The 23,826-nt window shown below is 39.0% G+C and overlaps 1 protein-coding gene and 1 pseudogene across 2 annotated transcripts in view; both read left to right on the top strand.

Annotated features, from left to right (window-relative positions):
- Positions 1-23,826, top strand: part of PLXDC2 (plexin domain containing 2) — a 336,643-nt gene that overhangs the window by 171,577 nt on the left and 141,240 nt on the right. For both annotated transcript variants that reach the window (XM_074358105.1, XM_074358104.1), the window contains exon 5: positions 13,387-13,456. In XM_074358105.1, the coding sequence (XP_074214206.1) occupies positions 13,387-13,456 (70 nt within the window). The remainder of the gene's footprint in view (positions 1-13,386; positions 13,457-23,826) is intronic.
- Positions 5,532-9,183, top strand: LOC105063413 (KH domain-containing, RNA-binding, signal transduction-associated protein 1 pseudogene; annotated as a pseudogene).

Raw genomic sequence — 23,826 nt, 5'->3', positions numbered from 1 at the left:
TTAAGACATTCCAGGATTGAGATTTCCTGGACAAGTTAGTATTTCAGTATATTTTTAAAAATAATTTTATACCTATTTTCAATATCTTTATTTTTGTCTGATTCTTCTTCCTAAATTATAGCCTGTGACTTAAGTGGTGGATGGTTGCCCTAGGCAAAATGGTCAGGATCTCGCATGGTTTGTTTTTATAAATTGCCTTCCCATCTGAACTTCTGCGGTGCCTGGAATTCCAGCCACAGAAAGTCGGCATTTCTTTCTTGCCTGAAGGTGCTCTGGCCCAATGCCATTGAGACCAGAAGTGGAACACCTTTAGCCACTCACAATTAGTGATGGATTGCCAGGAATTTCACATCATGCCGCCACCATCTGAGAAGAGATGCCAAGTAAGGTTCACCCCTGATGAATAGGCCGAGTTTGGGCACCTGGGTCCTGATCCCTGCAGGGCACGCTATGGATACCTTACCGGTAGGGTGTCCTAAAGGGGCAGCTCTTGGAAGCTGTGTCAGGAGGCTTCAATTTTCTTAGCTTTTGAAAAACCCAGAAGTTGGCCACTGTGGCAAAATGTTAAGAATTAGTGAATCTGCATAAATAATGTAGAGGCTCTTGGCCTTTTTCTTGTAACTTTTAATTTGTAATGATTTCTAAGTAAAAAGGTTTTTTTTTTAAAAAAAAAAAGAAGAAATGTTAGCAGAGGAGGATGAAGAGTTAAAATTGGAGTTGTCGTAAGTTCTCATTTCAGCCTGTAGTCAAGTTCTGAATTATTTAGTCACCCTTCTGATGAACTCTGCCTGAACTGAATTCTAAATTTTAACACCTTGTTACTAGCAAGGGCTCCCTGCCTGACACGCATAGAAGCCAATACCGTGATACCCAGTGTTTGAGAAAGGAGGGAGCTTTATTGCTAGGTTGACTGGCAAGGAGACAGGAGGCGGGGCTCAAATCCATCTCTCAGATCCAAGGTTGCAGCGAATTTTAAGGGGTTAGGGAAATTTCAAACTCGGAAGCTGATTGGCTAGTTTCAAAGTACTTGCGCTGCTGGAAGCTGAATTTTCCTTATCAGAGGATGTCTCATTTCTTAAAGGGCCGCAGGGGCAACACTTCTATTTGACTTTTATCAACTGAAGACTCTTGGTTCCAGGGTCAGCCTGGAGACATGGATTTTGATCTTGCACATGCCCAGTGCTGTCTCTATAAAGTAACTCAGGTTTGATTAATCAAAAACCTGTTTTAAGGAAGCAATCCAGTTCAAGCTGGGCAGTGATTTACAGTTGAAGGTCAGGTTGATAGAGTGTTGAAAACACGGGGACTGAGAAGCAGGCTGCCTGGATGTGAGTCCCCGCTCTTGCCAACTACAAGCTGGGGGACTCGAAGTGTGTCCTTTACTCTCTGTTAATCGCTTTCCTCAGCTGTAAAATGGGAATGATCATAGTACCTGCTTTCTAAGGTCATCATTAGAATGGAATGACAACTTCTGTACAGTGCTTAAGGCAGAGGCTGGCACCATGTCAGAGATGTCTGTTAAGACTGATATTAAACATCTTCATGCAAACATTTTACCTTGAAAACAGTCATTTTCCAGTGACAGGAAAGAAGGGAGGATAGATGACAATCAACTGAGGCAAGGGAGGGCCTTTTCAGACTGTAAAGGAGAAGCTCATAGGAAATCTTCTCCTGCCCTGCCCTGTGTGAGGATCCCCGGTCAAGGAAGTAACCACAGGGTCATTGCCCACAGGTGTACTGGGGCTGCAAAGAGGTTTTGCAAACCATGGCTTTAAAGGTGCTCAGCTAGGAGGCACCTCCATCCTTTACTTCCTTAAATGGAAAATGTCAGGTCAAATGAGTGCTACCAGGGAAGTGAGAAGATGTTATCCAGAATCAAGTCTGTTTATCCTTTTAACCCCTTTCATGCATGTCAGAGCTTCCTTGCAGCACTGTTTTTGAGTCTCAAAGACCATTTATATGACATAAAGCCTGACCCTGGAGCAGTCACAGCAGAACTGGGAGCTTGTCAGAAAGGCAGAATTTTAGCCCCTTTCCCCTCTAGACCTACCGAATCAGAATCTGAACTTGAACAAGAACCCGAAGTGATTGCCGTGCAGACTTCGGTTTAAGAAGCCTGGTAGAATTCACTGCCTCGCTTCCGGAGCGGTGTGAGAAATTCAGAAGTGAATTCTTCTAGGTCTCCCCTCTCCCTACCTACCCTCCAAGGGCTTCCTTATGAAATCCTGTTTTACTTTCTTGTGCCCTTGAACAGTCTTATGCTCTGAACTCTGCATGAATGGTATTCACGTAACTAATTTGAAAAAGTCTCAAAGCATGCAAGTATAGGCTAGCTACCATGAGCCCAGTGTTGCCGGAAAGCGAGCAGCGTGAGAGGTCAAAAGTTACGATGATAGTTCACTTAATCTCCAGTTCATACGAGCAAGTGTCAGGTAACTGAAAAATGTTTACATGTTGTTTTCTAATTTATGAGTAGTCCCAATGCAGAGTGTCATTCCATATGCAGGGTTAATTAAGTTCTCAGTTCTGTTAAGAAAAAAGTGCTGAAGCAGTTAGAATTTCTAACTTGGAAAATCAATGCAATTGATGGGCTTTATTTCTAAAAGAAGCCAGTCCCTTGCCTGCATATTTGCATATTGATTAGCCCTTTTCCATGAACATTTTGATCTTTTAATTAGGTTTCCAGTGTTTTCAGTCACTGGATTAATGATCCATGTCCTGTTCGCTCCTCCCCAAGTGTGAGAGTTGGTTAACACTGCATTTTATAAAAAAAACTCCTACATGGTAAAAGTGTTTTGAATTATCCTGCCCACAGCAGCTATTTTGTTTCTGGAATATTCTCAGCTCATTTATGGCCTGGAAACAGGATCTTAATTTAGGGTATGTCAAAAGAAGCTTTCACTGCTGTTGTCCTCAAGTAAATGCCTCTCCAGAGTTCATTTTCTCTCTTTAATAGTAGCTTGTCATGGAAACGCGATGATTTAAATTTCTCTATCTATATCTGTATCTCCATACACATTCGTGTATATACTTATATTTATATCACTGTACTATCTTTCACTTTGTGTCACTTTTAAAAGTGAATATATTTGTTAAATAGGCGAATAAACCAGTGAAAGGCAATTACCATTAAGAATTATTTAAAAAAAAATTGTTCCATTAGTTTAGAAGATTGGCCCCTGGATCCATCCTTGGAGGATAAGAAATGGAAGCATCATATCCTCAGATGTGCAAAAAGAAGTTTGTTGAGGCTGCGCCCATCCTCCGGTGAGAAGGGCCCCACCTTGTTGCCGTCAGACCTCAGTGGCGTGCAGCTCAGACTGGCTCCACCCAGCCTGGCCCTGTGAGCCTCGTCCCTGGGATCCGGTGCATTGCATCTGAGAAGACAGCTCTGTAACTTTACTCCGATTTTCTTTTTTGTGTGTGGCTTTTGCCTCAGGCACCTGAGAGTTTTCTAGCTGTGTTTCATTATTATTACATTGTAAAGAAAATTATGTCTACCGAGAACAAAAACACAAATCACTGACAATGTTAAGAGTGTAGGTAAGAAACACACTTAAGGAAGGTCTGATAAGGTGGGGAAAAGATCGTCTGTACAGAAGAAGGAAGATAGAAGGATAAATAGTCAAGCCATAAGCGTTTTGAAGTCAAGCCTGTTTGGATTGGCATTCTGGCTCCACTGCTTCTAGTGGTTTGAACTCATTGCATGTCCTTTTTTGTAAAGTTTTGTTTTGAAATAATTTCAGGCTTATAAAAAGCAGGCAAAAATGATTGAAAGAGTTCCCATATAGCTTTCACCTAGCTTCCCCAAATACTAAACCTTACATATTCATGGCACAATTATCAATACCAGGAAATTAATGTTGGTTTGATACTCTTTAATCTACAGGCCTTATTCGTATTTTGCTAATTGTCCCCAAAGTATCCTTTTTCCTAATCAGAATCCAATCCAGGACCCACATTGCATTTATCTGTCAAATCCCCTACTTGTACAATGATCCTGATTTAGGGTTTGTCTGCTGCTCCTTCATGAGTAAACACAGGTCTCTGTTTTTGGCATGAATATCCCAGGAATGGTGTTTTTGTTCATCTTTGTGCATCACATCGGGAGGTACCTGATGTCTGTGTGGCTCCTTACTGGTGATGTTAACTTTGATCACCTGCTTAAGGTGATGTCTGCCAGATTCGGGTTCTTCACTGTAAACACTGTTTTTCCTTTTGTAATATCCAAGTATCTTTCTGGGAGCTACTTTGTCCATCCTGTTTCTTGTCATACTTTCACCTTTAATTTTAGCATTCATACTTGCTAAATGCAGGCAAAATACTTAGCATAATGTCGTATCTTAAATGCTAATTCTATTCTAACACCAGTGAATACAGTAATTACGGTTATTTTAATATAACAAAAATGAGGACATCATAACATTGCTAAGGAACATAATGTCTTATTGTGATATGATTCTATTAGAAAAGCAATTTGTCTACATTGGAGTTAGAAACAAAATATATCAAATCACTTCCATCTATTTATTAGGAATTAAATAGGGAGCTATTTTTGTTTAGAAAACTAGTTTTAAGGAACTAGTGCTTTGCCAGACATCTTCATGTATGTAATATAATATTAACTGTCATTGACTCCTTTCACTAATTGCTTATGAAGGTCCAGGTGTCATTTCATCATTTGATCCTTTAAATAACCCTTTGAAGAAATGTCTTGACTACAGATGAGCAAATGATGTCTTAAAGAGGTTAAAGGATTTATGAAATCACACAGCTCCTCAGTACCAAAGCTGGGTTGTAACCGCTAGTCTGTCTGACTCCAAAACCATGCTAGATCACTAAAAAATTAGGGAAGAACCATTGAAAATTTAAAAATAAAGCTCCGTCTAGTTCCACTAAAAGATTGTAAAATCTGTCTTATGGTTAACAAAGGAGTAAGTAGCAGTAATCTATTTTAAGCATTTATAGATGAATGAATTTTATGTAGACCTTATTCAGGTTCAAGAAAGTCAATTGTTCTGTGCATTATGAAAGAATATATCACATCTCAATTAAAAATTAAATTCATCCATAATTATAAAAAGTTATCTAGTAAGAATGATTATTCAATCATTTTTATTTATTAGAGATATAAATATTACTGGAAATAAGATAATTTATTCAGGTATTTCAGATGAAAGCTAGGACCACTAGAAGTATCCATGTAAATAACAAAAAGGTATTTTTACCTTAAAATTTGAAGTTCCTCTCAAAGTGAATACTTGGCATAAATAAATAAACTGAAACTGATACAGCTCCAATTTATTTGGTCTCCTTTTTGAAATTGTCTTTGAAAAAAATAGCACAAATGTCACTTAGCCAATCATCCTCATCGTCCCGTCTATTCGCCAGGCTCAAGGTGCAAACATATGCACCTTACACATGAAATTATTTGCATGCTTAAAAATAGAATGTTAAAATGTATTTATAGAAATTAATGATTAACCCATGAATTCATTCTTAACTAATTGGGTACTGCCTGTATACTCTGGACCCTTTGCTATCATGAACTTGAGAGATTAGCAATTAGTGGAAGAGGAGTTACTTCTATTTTTTTCCCACAAGCTGCTTTTATCAAGCTTATACCTTATAGGCTGTCTTTCCCTGGGTCACTGGGGTCGGCTTCGGTCGCTCCCGCTCTCCCGTCCCGGCACCCACCGCTCGGGCCTTTGCTGCCGCCGCGTGACTTCCTGGAGCCCTTGGGTCGCACATCCTCCCCAGTGCAGCGCCGGGACCACCCCGCCGCAGGCGTGAGCCGGCCCTCGGGCCGCAGCGGCACCGTGGACCCTCAGGTGCCCACCCCTCAGTGCGTCAGGCCCTTCTCGGCAGCCACCGCTGCCTCACCGGCCGCGGGCAGGGGCGGGGGGGCGCCCGGGCCTCGCCCGCCACGCAGCCGCCCCCGCTGCTGCCCTCCCACCCCCACCCCAGCGACCGCCTCCGTCAGGATGCAGCCGGGGAACAAGTACCTTCCCGAACCCGAGGCCGAGAAGGACTCGCTCGACCCGTCCTTCGCTCACGCCATGCAGTTGCAGACGGCAGAAATTGAGAAGACTCAGAAAGGAGATTCAGAAAAGGACGATGAGGAGCATTGCTTGGATTTATTTTCTCACTGGAACATGAAGCTGAAGGAGCGGGTGCTGATACCTGCCAAGCAGTATCCCAAGTTCAAGTTTGTGGGGAAGATCCTTGGACCGCAAGGGATATACATAGTCAAAACCCTGCAAGAAGAGACTGGTGCAAAGATTTCTGTGTTGGGCAAGGGCTCAGTGAGAGGCAAAGCCAAGGACGAAGAGCCGCGCAAAGGTGCAGACCCCATTTGAATATGGATCTGCATGTCTTCATTGAATTCTTTGGACCCCCGTGTGACGCTTATGCTCTTATGGCCCATGCTGTGGAGGAAGTCAAGAAGTTTCTAGTACCAGATATGATGGATGATATCTGCCAGGAGCAGTTTCTAGAGCTTTCCTACCTGAGTGGAGCACCAGAGCGCTCTCGCGGACGTGGAGTGCCAGTGAGAGACCAGGGAGCGGCACCTCCTCCAACAGTTCCAAGGGGCCGTGGTGTTGGACCACCTCGGGAGGCTTTAGTGCATGGTACACCAGCGAGAGGAGCCATCACCAGAGGTGCCACTGTGACTCGAGGAGTGCCCCCCCCCCCCGCTGTGAGGGGTGCTCCAGCACCAAGGGTATGGACAGCCGGCCTCCAGAGAATACCTTTGCCTCCACCCATTGCACCAGAAACATACGAAGAATATGGATACGATGATACATATGCAGAACAGAGTTATGAAGGCTACGAAGGCTCCTACAGCCAGAGCCAAAGGGACTCAGAATATTATGACTATGGACATGGGGAGGTTCAAGATTCTTAGAAGCATATGGCCAAGATGACTGGAATGGGACCAGGCCATCCCTGAAGGCCCCTCCAGCTAGGCCAGTGAAGGGAGCATATAGAGAACACCCGTATGGACATTATTAAAAACAAACATGAGGGGAAAATATCAGTTATGAGCAAAGTTGTTACTGATTTCTTGTAACTCCCAGGATTCCTGTTGCTTTACCCACAACAGACAAGTAATTGTCTAAGTGTTTTTCTTTGTGGTCCCTTTCTTCTCCCCACCTTATTACTCCATTCTTAACTCTGCATTCTGGCTTCTGTATGTAGTATTTTAAAATGAGTTAAAATAGATTTAGGAATATCGAATTAATTTTTTAAGTGTGTAGGTGCTTTTTTCCTTTGTTGTTTAAATATAAGCAGAAATGTACCTTTTATAATAAAAAAAGAAGTTGAGTAAAAAAAAAAACCCACAAAACCTGTTAGTTTCAAAAGTGACGTTGCTTGCTTAAAGGTTCTGAAATTAAGGCTTGGTAACTTTCTCTTAGTTTTGATTTGAGGCATCCCGTAAAGTTGTAGTTGCAGAATCCCAAACTAGGCCACATTTCAAAATTCAGGGCTGTATAAGATTTAAAAGCACAAACGTTAATGGCAGCAGGTGCCACCATGTAAAAGTGAGCTCAGATGTCTCTAAGAATGTTTCTTTTAAAAAGCACATGGTGGTTGAATCTTAAGGTTAAATTTTAATGTGAAAGATCCTCATGAATTAAATAGTTGATGCAATTTTTAACGTTAATTGATTTTAAAAACAACAACAAAATCAGGTTTGTAAAACTGACACTTTCATTGTGTGGGTTTTGAAATCTAGCCCCAGACATACGATGTTGAGAGATACTTAGTGGGAAGTAGGTTTTGAACAGGTTGATTTGGGGAGAGGGGCTGGCCACCTGAATTGAATTTGATGCAGAACTTTTTAGTCACAAACAACCTTTCAGTAATAGTACTAATAATTAAAATTTCAGTATTTAAAAAGACAAAGTATTTTGTCCATCTGAGATTCTACACTCCATGAAAAGCTCACTTGGACATTGGGGCCAAAAGCTGATGATGTTCCTAAGTTGACAGTTGTCAATATTGAACTGTTCCCAAGGTAGTTAGTCAAGTATGTCTCAACACTAGCATGATATAAAAAGGGACACTGCAGCTGAATGAAAAAGGAATCAAAATCCACTTTGTACATAAGTTAAAGTCCTAGCTGGATTTGTACCATCCTCCCATTTTGTTCTTGGAAGATTAAATGCTACATGTGTAAGACTGCCTAAATAGGTAGCTTAAACCTATGTCAAAATGTCTGCAGCAGTTTGTCAATAAAATTTAGTCCTTTTTTAATAAAAAAAAAAAAAGATTATACCTTATAAAGATGCTATAAAGGCTCAGGGAAGCAAAAAAGTGTAGTTTTATTACTGTAACTAAGGAGCTGTCTTAAAACAAAGGCAGTTTTTATTAAAGACATTTTAAACAGCTTTTAGGATTATAAATGCCCACTCCAGATTCTCATCTCTCATTAGGAGGTTTCGGTCTTCAAGGCCTTATGGGCACTTACTAATTAATTTATCTCTGTAATACCACTGAGAAACAGGCAAACAAGTTAAACTGGAATCACATTTACATAGGATTATAATTCCTGTGTTATTAAAAAAGAATTAGCAGAGATCATAATACTTAGAAACCAGACAGCAACAGGCACAAGAAAAATATATGAAAGAGACAATAAGAGGTGTGGCCGCACTTAGCAATCTTTGAGTATGGTTCTAATTCCCTCTAGTAGTCTGTTCCCAACATGATTTCATGGGGCATGTCATGGGGGAGCATGATCCGGTTTTAAAAGTCACAGTCACATATGGCTGTACCTGCCATCAGTTTGCAAAGACCGCCTAAAATCTATTTATAGACTTCTACAAAGTCTTCAAACAGTGTTTCATAAACTTATTCTTTCCCACGTGATACTTCCTATGCTTGGCTCAAAGTTATGACACGCCTCCTTTCAAATAGTTAACTTTTCTGCAGAATGTAAGGAATTAGTGAATTCAGTTGATCTTATTTATGTCACATACCCTTTTTACAGTTTCACTTCTGAGTTTTTATTTTGTATTTGTTTGCCCAGATTGGTAATTAATTTACTATATCTTCACATGACAATTTGCCTAAACCCTTTTCTCTTTTATATTTCTTATGGGATGAGATCCAAGATAGAAAAATGTTCAAGGTATGGTAATTACGCCAATTAAGTAAACTAAATTTCAATATTATGTTTCTTTTTGTTTACAGTGCGTTTTTGTGACAATGTCCAGGGTTCTGTTAGCCTTTCTGGTTGTGGAAGAGTCCTTTGCTACATGTACAATTTGAAGGTTTTTTTAAAAAAAATTTTTATTATGTACTTAAAGGATGTATAATTAATTAGTGACACAGCAAGTCCTCTCACACCTAACTGAAATAGCTCTTCTTCCAGTATTCATCATCTCAGTTGGTGGATTATGGTCCACCGGTCACCCAGCTAGAAACCTGTTCTTTATTCTAGACTGCTGTCCCTCACTCCCAGCTTTTATGTGAATTAATCACATAGCTTCTGGTAGGTCCTTTTAAAGAGTTTCAGTGCCATCTCCGCTAGGTTAGGTGCCCTCTCTAGGTCCTTACTCTGCCCCTGCCTAGTCCCTATTTGCTTATCCTTCTGTGATGCTCTCCCACACCACCTTCTGAACTGCTTGAAGAAAGAAACTGGGTGGGGCTTACTGTTTGATGCTCCGGCTCTGATTTAGTGCCTGCTATATATAAGTGTTGAGTAAATGATTTTTGACTGGATGAACGAATGAATGAAGAAATAAAACTTCCCTTTAGCTCCCCCTCAACGTCTATTTTATATACCATACTAAGACAACAAAATGATCCAATTACCCAAGGGTAATTATATCGAATATATAATATTTTAGCTTCAAAGTGCCTCATAAAATTCTAGTGCTTAACTGCTTTTGTTCATGTTTTAGTAATGTGCGTGTGTCTGTGTGTATGTGTTTTAAGGGAGGATGATAATAATGTTCAAAAATTTGCCTTTAAATGTGACACTTGTTATCACTTTATGGTTAATATCTCAGTAATTAAGAGCATTACCTTCGTTGTCTTCCAAACCCGGGTTCAAATTTTAGTTTCCCTCTTGGGCTATTCTTAACCACTCTGATGCTGAGTTAGTTTCACTTTGAAGCAGTTAGATCTGAACCCCAGGCGATTGTTTTATGTCTGCATGTATATATAAAGAGTGCTAGGTGAAACAGAGTCCGAACTATAACTTGAGCTAAGAAGTCATGATAAGACTCTGAGGGTGTGACACTTAGTGGTCACTGTTGACACTTTGCCCCATATCCCTTCCACCTCCCTGAGTTCACCTGAGACTGTCGGAAGCACTTCCTAACATACTAGCAACTTCCTAGCTGAAGTTCTAGGTCTCTTCTTTCTGCCTGAAGCTGCAAGCAAGGGCAAGGATGTCCCTGGGGAAGAGTGGAGTCAGTTGACCCTGGGAGCAACCTTTGATCAACAAGAGATGGGAGTTGCTGGATAAATGTCCTAGCCTCCTGACCTCCAGTGAAATGTTCTGAGGCATGTTTTCCCTGCTGTTTCCCAGAGAGTCTCCAAGGGGAGACCTGGCCACAGTGGTAACACACCCAATTACATACCTGTGACTGTTTTTCTCTTTTCCTTGTCTCACTTTCCCTGCTTACTTTAGCTGATGCTTCCTAGGATCACCTGCCAAACAAACCATCTGCTCCAAGTCCTTATGTCAGGTTTAGGGTACCAACCAAGCTAAGCCAAGGCTTAAAGGATATGGAATCCATGACCAACCAAGGCTGAGAGACTATTACAGTCAGAACAGACATCATGTTGGAGTACCAGAGCCCAGGATTAAAGATGACAGTTTTAAGGAACTAAAAGATGTTCTAGAATGCTGGCTGGGGCAGAGAACGTGAAGGGAAAATCATAAGGTGGAAGGGACCAGTTAGTGGGTCTTAGAACCCGCTTTCACTATTTTGGCACAATTCCAGGGTCAGTGGGATTCTAGATTGAATGATTTGAAGTAGGGGAGTGAATGGTAGATAGTGTGGAGAATGACTTCTAGGGGTAATGGAGCCAAGACACCTGTGAGCAAGTTACTGCAGTAAGTGACCTACACTTGGGGAAGGGTGTCAGTAGTACCTGGAGAGAAATGGGTAGATCTCACAACTGTTGAGAAGGTGACACCTTCCTAAATTGCCATTGCTACTTCTTATCAGTGTGAACCAGGCTGTGGTGATTCACTGAAGTAAGCTGGACACTTAAACACGAAAACATTTCAATCATTGATATTGCTCTTCAAGAGGATATATCAGCAATTTTTTTTGAGGACTTATTTACTTCTCAAAAAAAGTCTAACTTATGTATTTGTTTATCTCAGTTTTCTTCTAAAATCTTGAAATATTTGTTGTGGCTGAGAAACTGATGTCACATTCTTTTGGCTCAACCTGGGTTATAATTGATAGAGTTTCTTAGTGATCAATGTTTAAACCAAACTCCTGTTCTGGAAGTGAGAATGCCAAAGGGCTGTACGTTTTACCAATTTGCTCATAAGCATGGAAGTAAATTAGAATGACAGAGAACAGTATGCTGCAGCAAGTGCCCGTATAAAATTATGTCTGACATCTTCTTTGAGATATACGATTCTGCCACTGAAGCTTTTGTTTTAGGGTTTTAGTAACCACTCATTTCAGTTAGTGCAGTGAAAATAGGTTTTGTTGTTCCCGTTAGTCAGCATAAAATGAAAATGATGATAAACTCTGTCCGAAGATGCCGCTTTCATTAAAAAGGAAAGAAAAAAACCTAATTGAAAGTCACCATAAATTTTGAATGACTAATGTCATGCCAAACAAGTCACTAGAAATCTCTGATGGGTGTAAAAAATGCAATCATCTGCACAATTGGAAAGAGCTAAATTCAATCTAGCTATACTTTATTTTTTTAAATTTGTGTATTGGGAGAGATAATATAGAAATCATTGAATTTTAATATAAAAACCTTTTACTATAGGTGGTTTGTACATGCTGTTGGGCTTGAAATCAATTAATTTCCCTAAGGATCCTTTTATTTCAGCTGATCATCTTTGTTATAGCTCACTGTTTTTCTTATTTCTTGCCTAATAATAATATATATAGTTCCTATCATTTCAAACACACAAAAAATCTAGGGTTTCTGTTGCTTTGTTTTGCTTTATTGTGTTTTGTTTTTGTTATCTTACTGTATATATATTTATATATAATATGTAATACTAGTATATATTTACATATAATATACAATAATAAATAAATATAAATACCCACATATATATACACACACATATCTGCATAGATTCAGGTCCCACTTAAAAAAAAAAGGAGGCAAAAACTTTATGAACTTTCTTCCTAAGTCTCCCCAGTTTTCTTCCATACAAAGTAAAAGTAGCTTTCTAGTGACCAGCATTTTATTCTTTGAATCTTTGCTTTTAAAAGTGGCCATAAAACAGTTGACCTCTGAACAATGCTGAGGGTTAGGGGTGCCCAGCCCCACCCAGTTGAAAATCCACACACTATCTCTGCCTCAAAAACAAAGGGATTGACAAATGACTCACCCAAGGGCTGAAAGCAGAAACAGTTCAGATAGAATCGGACACAAACCCAAGTTCTTCTGATTTCACATACTGTGATCTCTAATCAGACACAAATTTTTTCTCCACACTTAGATAATTTAAAGATCTATAAAACAAAAATACAGATACTATATTTATTGGGGAAAAAATGCCTTATAAATAGAACCAACCAGCACAGTTCAAACCTATATTGTTCAAGGGTCATCTGTATACTGAATCTTGGGGGGGGGGGGTGTCATCGCATCTAAAAATTAAAAATATCTGCAGGTCTAGATCTGTAGGTGCAAAATATCTTGTTCCATAAAACTACTTTTTGTTATGGGATGTACAGAAGATAAATTGAATATGTAATTATGTAAAATAAAATATTTTTATTATTCATTTAGTGAAACTTGACAAATAACATGCTCTACTCTTCTGGAGAAAACTAATCAAACTAAAAAAACTCTAAAATAAATTACTCATCATAATGGCTGACGTGCTTTGTAGTGGACACCTAGAAGGCAATGGTGATATTAAAGAGATGAGCTCAATTCAGAGTTGAAGCTTCTAGATTCCCTTTGTAAGTGGAGAACAAATCAACAGACCCTAACAGCCCAACTTTACTCTTTTCACATATTTTAAACATTTAGTTACTAAGGAACTTTCTTTCTTTATTTCCATCTAAAATTCAGGTTCCTAAAGTCAGCTACAATAATAGTGGTGCGAAGTAGAAGCATCATTAATTTTTTTTAAGTAGAAGACTCTTCATTTTCCATTTACTATAATGCACATTATTGATTTTCTTTTCTGCTTATTGTTCCTTGCAGAGAGTGAATCTGTCCTTCGATTTCCCATTTTATGGCCATTTCCTCCGTGAAATCACTGTGGCAACTGGGGGTAAGTGGTTTTCTACCCATTCATCCTAAATATTTTACAGTTTCACCATAGTTATTATTTTTAATTTACTCCATATTTCAAAAAGGACATTTATTGGGAAAACTGTTGTCTTCTATCACAAAGTCATGGGTATATATAAAACCTAAGAAATAGTATAGCTATTGGGAAAATGTTTCTGCAGAAAAAAAGGTAGTTATAATTCATTTTTGGTAATTTGGAAGACTGTGTGAATGGGAATAGAGCCAAAAAGAAAAATTGCTTGAGAAGCTATGGAAATATTTTTATTTTCTTTTAATATATATAGTTGATTGATAGATATAAATATATATACATATATATCTACATTCACATGCAAAACAACATTATACTAGCTTTAATTATTTGGGTTTTTCCCTCCCTTTAATGCCACCTATGTTGACTGGCAACTCATTTGAGAGTTTTAAAAATAAACCCTGAAATTCAATTTGAATTCTCTTCATTTTATTTTACTCCATAAACTTTGGAGGTTAGTTTCAAGTTTAGCAATAGCCTAGAAAGGCAATTATCATTTTTTAATAGTACATCCCAGGAGTCAGAAAATGTAATCCTTGAGTGCTACCAGCAGAAATAAGCAAAATGCCAGAGAATATCACTCTTTGCCTAACACGGAGTGATAGAAAAAGTAGAAGAATGAGAGAAAAGCATGAAGAGTAAGTAAAGAAACAAGTTAAAAGAAATCCATAGATATGATGAAAAGTCTGTGGACAGCCCAGGCGTGAAGTCCCTTCCCTTCACTGGGTTTTATTATTGGTCTTCAAGGTGGTATGGAAACCATGGTGGCCACTCTTACCATATTTTAGTATAAAGCTTAGAATATATGTAGGATCCAGAAGATTTGTAATCAGAAATACCAACAAGCAAATAAAAGCTGAGCAACGGTAAATAAAGCTACCTCTGCCTTACAGTTCTGTAGCCTAGTGAACTGTTCGACACGGTGAAGCAGACTGTGGGAATTCCTTAGAAAATACAAATAATGAAATACTGGTTTCCAGAGATGATGAAGCTCAAACATCTGTTAGACTCCTTTAAGATTTGTAGAGACTTTATTATTGAAGATACTTCTTGAAGGAATTTATAATTTCTATGATTGTATTGGAAAGGAAAGGAAGGTGACAGGGAAGAACATCTTGAATAAATACTACACAGAAGAGGAAGTTGGTGGAGTATGTTTGGAATGACTGAGTTTCAATGAAGCTGGTGTAAGTTTACAAAAAACATTAAGGTGTGAAAAGTAGGCTGGGACAATTTAATATAGTACCTCAAGAGTCAGTCTGAGTCATTAGTCCTTAACTAGATATGTATTAAACTTTAGGAAGCTGAATCAAGACATTTGTATTAATGCCTTAGCATATAAAAAGACTGAAGTTAGTACATATAATTGGAAGAATATTGCTGTAGTTTATGTGACAAATACTGAGGGACTTGCTGATTTTGTGGCTTCAAACCAAGAGAGAGGAAGGATGCTATTAACAAAAATTACAAACCCTAAGCAGAAGATCTGGTTTTAAGGGAAACCAATGACTTCCGTTCAGAGGCTATTTAATTTTGTGTAAAAACAGGACTATACATAAGTAAAATTCATGCAAAGACTGTGTCTTTATGAGCTTACCATGTATTTTGGTGCTAGAAATTTCTAGGCATTTAATAGACACTCAATTAATGTGTTGAAAGATTGGATGAAAAGGAGAATGATAAGTTAAAAGACTGCCCCCATAAGCCACGAATTACCTCATGTCCTGTCGTATCTTTAAAGTATGATATAAAGATGGTTATCTTATAATATGAGCATTAGGTATGTTTTCTGACACTTACATTGCCAGTATTCCACTGAATTTTAAAAAGTGAATTATTAATCACGTTTGTTCAAAATCTGTACACACAGTGGTGAAAATATGGGCAACTTGGCATTTGCAGTTTCTCAAATCGTTTTATCCTTAAAAGTCATGTCAGCAATTCAGCCAATATAAAGTAAGATTTCCCTTAGCTGAGTTAGTGGGAAAAAAACCCAAACAGATGGCTATATCATGTTTACTGCTTCAAAGTACCATTTTTCTTTGAAAAGATCCTCAAAATAAGTGAGAAATCTGGTGTCTTGAATGATCTCTATCTGCTTTGAAGAAAACACTAATGTAAAGAAACCTTGTTTATCTTTGACTTAAGATGTGCAGGGACAGCACTTGCCGACATAAATCCATACCCTGTTTAGAGAGGCACAGCTGAGATAAGTTAGACACTGACCGAGGTTTTTCCAAAAGGAAACCAGAATCTCCTGTAAAAGTTTTCAGCTAAATAAATAGCTAGTCTACACTTCTGCAGTTCACTTGTTCAGTCCATACTGGCCGAGCCCCTGCTTTGTGAAAGGCACAGTACATGATAATTTGGTTTGTGGAGAGAAGAATAAACTGTGGTTCCTCCAGGAGCTTCAGATCTAAGAAGAGGAAGGAGTATGTGACTAAGCTATAGGACAAGGCTGACTGTGCGTGCTGGAGGAGCAGAAGGTTGCTCCAAGAGATCACTCTTGTTGGGTGAATTAAGAACAGGTTTGTGAAAGAGCTAACATTTGACACTGGCCTTAAAGGAAGGTGGGATGCTAGTAGGCAGAGAGGCAGTTGAGAAGAGGTAAAGAGGGAAGGGACACTCCAGACAAGAGAATGTTAAGCATATTTGGAGGGTTGTCAAGTATATCTGTTTGTCTTGAATGAAGACTTGGAGTAAGAGTCTATTGAAGGGGTGATGGGAAGAGTGATGTGAACTTCGAACTTTAGGCCCTTGGATGATATCCAGCAAGCACTGGGTTTCTTTGAGCAAAAGGCAGATCTGGCCTAATCTGGCAGTGGAGGACAGGGCAAGGTGAGGGGGTTAAAGGTAAAGAAAGCAGCAGGTTTTTCAATACTTCTGCGTGGGTTTTAGTGCCCAAAGCCAGTGAAAGACACATCATTTGAGTTGCCATTCTGGTTGCAAGGGTTTTCAGCCACAAGGATCCATTAGGACACAAGTAAAACTAAGACCAACTTAAACGGGGACTTCTGAGTCACATCTTTTCAATGGATCCCTTCTGATTAACTAGGCGTTACCATCAGCTAGACCTGCATGACAAATGCTCATCATCTTACGAATCCTGAAAGAGTTATTAACCATGAAAGGCTTGGAAGAAAAATAGCAACTACAAGTCAGGTTAAATAAAATTGGCTGCAAGCTGTTAGAAATAGACCAGGGGCTGGGATTTTAAAGTAGGAACACATTGGTGTCTATGAAACTGAAGTGAGCAGATACTCTACTGACTCTCAGTTCTCTTTGAATGTGTCTACAAATTCCTCTTGCACGTGTTTCTACACTGGATTTAGGAAAAGAAGAAAGCGGAATGTTAAAGTGTATATTTTAAATCATAGTCCCCTTCATTCCTACCTCATTGTTTCCCCAGTTCCCATATCTCCTTCAAATCTCTCACTCTACATGGATGCTAATTTCAACTAAAGTGAACTTACAGATAATGTCTTGTGTTATTGCTAGGACCAATACCATTTCAAAACAAAAAAACGGTTTAAAAATACAGATACATACATAATTTACTGTGACCCATCTTTGTGTGTGTATATGTATATTATATATGAATACATATACATATGTATTTATACATATATAGATATACATATATAGTTCATTGTGAGTAAAATTAAGAATTAAAATGTAAATAAAAACTAAATATCCAGTCACTTATTTATAAACTGTAAAAACAAATCTTTACTTATTAAGCATTTTAAGTTTCAAAAGCCTCAATCATCCATACAAATAATGAACATGATGAGTTGGAAATACCATCTTATTTTCTGGTTCACTAGCAGCAGAATCTGAAAGCATTCGTTTGTCTTTCTATTTAAAGAATACATCAGAATGCAAATATTCCAGGCATTAAAAAACTTGTCCTGTATGCATTTCATACAAATATTCCCGTTAAAAGTACCGCTAAGTTGTGTTTGCAAATTACCTTGTGTTTTATTTCCTTTCCATATGAATACTTTAATTGGTTCTTTTTTAATTGTGGGCTGCTAAGGTGATCTTTTAAAAGCTTCAAAAAGTAGATTTACATTTGAGGATTTGATTTTCTAATTCTTGCAAACATCACTAGTTAATGGTATTTTTTTCATGAGTCCATCATGGATACTGCAGCTAAGATGAGAGAAAAGTGGGGCATGGGAGGGGGCAGTAAACGATGCCTTATAGAATGCGGAAGAGACAAGTTGACATTATCCAGATAATTCTGGCCCCCAGATTTTAAGTATATAGACAGATACTGAGGCAAAATTAAGACAGTGTGTGGAATTGCAGGCAAGTTGTACATGAGATTAGGAATCAAAGATGACATGAATTAAAAGGAAAATGATGAAAATGTATTCCTTACCTTGATTATATGAAGGATTTGTCCTCCTTTTCTTTCAACATGAATTTCAAGTTGGGGATTAAATAAGAAAACTGTTTAGATTTTTTTTTCAGGGTATGAAAACAGTTGCATTGAGAAACCTACTTCACAGGAATCTCTTTTTTCTTTTTCCAGTTTAATTGATATAAGTGACACACAGCACTGTCTAAGGTTAATTTGTCAATTTTGGATCTATTTTATTTCAGTTGGCTCGTGATAACTAATAACATATGTGTGTTCAGTGTAGGTAATGTAGGTAAACAATGTTTAATATCTGAAAAATGAACACATGGCACTAAGAAAAGTCAAAGAAGCAAAGGTAAAATATATAGTCAGCCCTCCATATCCATGTGTTTCGTATCCAGGGATTCAACCTACTGCAGATCAAAAATATTCAGCAAAAACACCCCCCCCCCCAAATTGGAAAGTTCCAAGAAGCAAAGCTTGAATTTGCTGTGTGCTTGCAACTATTTACATAGCATTTACATTGTATTTACAAGTATTTACATATCATTTACATTGTATTAAGTATTATAGAATCTGAAGATAATTTAAAGTATGTGGGAGGATTGCATAGTCTATATGCAAATACTGCATCATTTTATATAAGGGACTTGAGCATCCATGGATTTTGGTATGGGGGGAGGAAGGTGTGTCTTGGAGACAGAGGAACAACTGTATCTCCCTTCTCCCCATTCCTCCAAATTCTTTAGTAGACCTCCCAAGGGGGAAAAAAAAGTTATTCATTGAGCTATGGTTTATTAAATTCAAATTTAGACTAATTTCCTTTATCTGGTCAATAATCATTTGGGTTTTTTTTCCCGCTTTAAATCTCCAATAAGAGAGGTTAAAAAAATAGCACATACTATTTTGACTGGGTTTTCAGAAAGTATATTACCAAATCTTCCAGCTTCTTTTTTATTCTAGCTTTTGAATAGTAATATTCTAATTGTAGTCCCAAGTAATACTCATGCTCTTTAGAGGGACTTGATTAATAACAGTTACAAAAAGCTTTTTGAGAGCAGAAGAGAGTAAGTTATTACTCATAATGATTGATTTATAAATACCAACCCCATCATCTTTCAAGTATATAACCTCACTGCATTGCATCCATTAACTTTCTGAATCTAGTGTAAAAATGAATGAAGTTATTTTGTCTATTATCATCATCATCACTATCATTTACTGTGGGTAGCTGGTGATCTGATGCATGAAGGGAAGTCCCGAAGGGATACATGCTGGACAAAAGCAATTTGGTTCACTAATTTAAAGTAACAAACTCAGGTCTCAAGATTCCTGGACACAAAAATAATTTGTGTGATGTCTGCTTTGCTGTATCTGAATGATTGATTCTTTGCAATTTACCTCCTGAAAGTTCATCTTAGCTCTCCTCTTTGCTTCTTTACTCTTCCCCAAACTATCCAGTGTCCAGCAGCAGACTCAGCAGGTTTACCAACATTACTGTATTTGCTTTCCCTGTGGCTCTGTGAATTGCATATTCACAAGCCCTTCAGTTTCTCCTGTGTGTTGGCAGATCACATCTCATCAGCACTGGCTCCTTGGGATTGGGAGTGAAGTGTAGTTGGAGATGAGAGCAGCAGCAGACCCAGAGAAGAGCCACCCAGGAGACAGATCTGAGTCAACATGAACAATACCAGAGGCAGAAATATGGGTAGAAAGAAGGACAATTCTAGAAAACCAAAAAAAAGAGAGGATCATTGGTACATGGTGGGGAAGTCATAACTGGGGACAGGAATGGGGGAAGGTCGATCAGTCAAAATGAGAGTCTGGGTATAAAAAGCAGATTCTTCAGGCTCAGTTGCTGTAACAGTTGCCATAACAGCCACAGAGGAGCCGGTCTGTCACTGGTGCTTGGACATTCACTTGGGAACATTTGCCTCTGCAAAGCAGCATTTTCCTCTTGTGGGCCCAGACTTTGTTTGAAACATTGGCAGATATTTTGCTTGCTTGCTTTCCTAGTCCCTGCAGCAATAATTTAGATCTATAACAATATTACACAGATGCTCAAATGCATCACACAACTGAAAACAAAAGGAGTCTAGGTGATTTGAACTAATGAAGTCACAAAGCGCAGCAGGTGCTCTGACGTTGTCCAGTCCTGGCAAGGGGAGAGACATAGCAAGGGAGGCAGGGTTGACTTTGGACTCTGGCCATTTCAGGAATAAGTTCAAAAGAGTTCTCTTCCTACCGAAGCCAGCAATTGAAGCTCGTGTTCTGGGAGAAGCAGCCTGGGATCTAGGTGAAGATAAATAGGCTCTTGAATCAGAATGCAGGGGCTCATGAGTCAAACCGGTCACAGCTGTTGTGATTTTCAGCAAATGACTCCATCTCTCCTGCCTCAGTTTCCCAACCTGTGAAATGGCATGATAGTTCCTAGTCCATGAGGACTTTTGTCAAGAGTTAACCAAGTACTGTGTATTCTTGACACCTCTTTCATAGAAACTGCTACATAAGTTATTATTGTCCTTTTTACTATATATATTTTTCTCTTTTATTCCTTTTCAAAATACGTTCTCTGTAAAGCTGTGCTTGCTTGTTAAAGTAGTTTGTCTGTTGTCTCCTTTGGTGACATGATCCATAGCTCGGGGGGTGTTTAGGGGACTTAACTCTTCATTGTCTCCTTTGGAAAGGCTGGCTCATCCATTCAGGACTGGGAGGTGTCAGAGTGTGTAGGTCACCTGGGACACCCTCTTTACCAGCATGGGTATGTCTGTCTGCAGTACGTGCGTGCACTGCAGAATCTCCTCGAGAGGCCTCCCAATGCTGTCACTCTTGTTAAGTCTGAAAGTCTCACAAAATTGAGCAATTTTGCAACACATGGCAGAAGAATCTTGAAGTGTTTTTCTAGTTGTGACGTTATGGGTCATAACTGGGTAACAGGCAGGATTATAATCAGCAGGCCACACATATCTTTCTGCTTCTCACTCTACCCTTTGCTGAACAAGAACTTTTAGGATAAGCTATCAAAGCATAAGGTTAGTTATGGGTAAAATGATGGGGGTGGAGATGGACGCTCCCCCGGTGGCATCCAGGTTGCCTTTCCGACACTTGAGGTTCAATTAATTGCTAATAATCCAACTTGAAAATGTATTGAAGACCCAACCCCAAATGCAAAATTAAATATTTGTTTAGTTAATTTTTTTGTTTGTTTAGTTATATTTATATGTGATGTTTTGCCTTTGAATTTGGAGACAAGTTCCCTTATGTGCACCTGTCATTTCAATGCTAACGTTTATTGTCAAGATTTTCCCCTATTTTTTAAAATGCATCACAGAAAACCAGTAGGTATAAGGTGAAAACAGCTCAAAATGTGTTCTGGTACAGCTCTGGAGCTGAGACATATTATTAAAAAATAATTGGTCTAAATATTTTGTTGGCTGTTTCTAATGAGATTATGGTAGATTTTGATTACCTTGTTGATCTGACTAGCCTGAGGACTACAGAGAGATTTTCATTTAATCTAGTGGAATTACTGTTCAAATGAGAGGTTTCTGCTGAAGGCAATGAAGATGGGGAAAAAAAGCCTCCTTAATTGGTTTATTATCAATTTCCACAGCTCCTTTAAAAAACAAGCATCTTTTAATTAATAGCTTGTACAGAAAATCCACAGCACTTTTAGATTACTCCAGAAAAATAGAGAAAAGTAAAAGAATTTGGAACAATGAGATTTTGCCAAAAAAAAAAAATACTGTACAAGTGATAAAAATGAAAACTCTGAATTTTAAAAAAATTGTTATAAATATACATAGCAAAATATTTGCCATACTATTTGTGAAGTTTAGTCATTGAACTCAGCTCTGAATAATTTTTTTCTCCTGATTATTCTTTTTTTTAAGTGGTAATCTCTTTAGTTAACTTATCAGTTTCCTCCAAAATGCTTTCAAAACGCAAGTGTTTCCCAAAAGTTTACACCAGTGCATTCTTGTGAACAGAGTTTACTGTTCTCAGTAGGTGGCAGAGGGGAAAAACTATTGCACTAGAGAAACACATGTGAAGGTCACAGCCCAAAGACATAGACCCACTAAAGACTGAGTAACTTCTAAAATTGAAATACAGAGAGAAAAAGGAATGGAAACAAAAATAGAACACCCCAACACTACGGGACAGTAATAAAAGATGTAACAAGACATAATTGGAATATCAACAGAGAGGAAAAGAAGAACAGAGCAGAAGAAATATTTGAAATAATACTGGCCAAGAACTTTCTAAAATTAATGACAGATGCCAAACCAGGAAGCTCAGAGAACATCAACCAAGACAAAAACAACAGCAAAAAACACAACTATACGTATCAGTTTCAAGCTGCAAAAAAACAAAGGCAAAGAGAAAGTCTTGAAAAAAGTCAGAGAAAACAGCACCTTCTACACAGCACCCAGCACGTGCTCCTCAGAACTGTCAAGATGTCAAAAACAAGGGAAGTCTGAACAACTGTCACAGCCAAGAGGAGCCTCAGGAGATGGGACAGCTAGATGTGCTGTGATGTCCTGGGTGGGATCCTGGAACATGAAAAGGACGTTCGGTAAAGATTAGGGGAATCTGAATAAGTTTACTGAATAGTTCAGGTAATGATTATACATCAATATGATTTCATTAATTTTGACCAAGATTCCATACTAATGTAGAGTTAATAGTATGAGAAACCGAGCGGGGTATGAGGAGAGGCTGTGCTATGTTCGCAACTTTTCTCTAAATCTAAACCTATTTTAAAATAAAAAAAAAAATTTAAAAAAAGGAAGCACAAGTGGCTGCTAAATATATGGGACAATATGTACTCATACTCCTAATAAGAAATGCAAATTAAAATTATGAGATACTATTTCCATTCATGTGATTTGTAAAGATGGCTCCCTCTCACCCTGTGTGCACTCAGAGGAAAGGCCGTGTGAGGGCTTAGCGAGAAGGTGGCCACATGTGCAAACCAGGAGGAGTCTTCAACAGAAACCAAACCCAGTCTTGGACTTTCCAACCTCCAGAACGGTGAGAAAATAAATTTCTGCGGTTTAAAGCTCCCCATCTACGGTGTCCCATTATGGTGGCCTGAGCTAACACAGACGTCCAAAGGGCTTAATGACTTTGGGCTTTAAGCTCCAGAAGTGCAGATTTCCTGGACCAAGGTGATACTTGAGTTCTTGGCAATGTCCTGATTCTGAGTAACCTGTCCCTTAGCCAAGTCACAAGGAGCAGAGCCAGCCTCTGAGAAACAGAAGCCCGGCGGGGTTTCAGGGCAGCCCAGGCCAATGTAGGACGAGGAAGGCAGCGGTGCTTCCCTGAAGCCAAAGCAGAGAATCGTTCAGAATAACCGAGACTCCCTGCCGAAGGGCAGGCCACTGCTCCGGGAAGGCGGAGGGTCCAGGGACGAGGGCAGGCCTGATGGGAGGAATTCCGACTGTGAGACCCCTCCAGGAGGAAGGGGATATGGGACAGCAGACGGCTGTTGCTGCCTCAGTAGCTACCCTACTGGACAGAAGGAAAGAGTGGCCTGATGGGACAGTCCCCAAGTACCTCAATCCACTATTTGGTCAAGAATGTGTGAAAGGAAGGATTTCAGAACCAGCTACTGAAGGTGCTTGTGAAGGCAGTGGTCCAGGTAAGCAACTGTGTTAGCTCTGTGTCTACTAAAATCTCGCTAGTGAGAAGTCTGTGTCTTTCGAACGCTGTCCAAGTGGCTTCTTTATTCCAGTGTGTTCCTTGTGTAAGAAAGAGCCAGTCTGCTCTCTGTACATACAGAATATGTAAGTGACTTGCCTTTTCAAAACACATGTGGATGGTACACCAGTCAGGTCAAGGGCAAAAGCATGCATTTCTTTGTCTTCTAGAAGCCGTGGGTCATTTGTACAGCGGTCCGTCCTGGGGCGTTTCTCCTGTGGTTGGCACATGTCTGCTGGCACTAGGC

This window comes from Camelus bactrianus, chromosome 35 (genome assembly GCF_048773025.1).
Source record: "Camelus bactrianus isolate YW-2024 breed Bactrian camel chromosome 35, ASM4877302v1, whole genome shotgun sequence".
In the NCBI taxonomy this organism is placed as follows: domain Eukaryota; kingdom Metazoa; phylum Chordata; class Mammalia; order Artiodactyla; family Camelidae; genus Camelus; species Camelus bactrianus.
The sequence above is the reverse complement of the archived record's forward strand: the minus strand, read 5'-3'. Positions and strand labels throughout refer to the sequence as shown.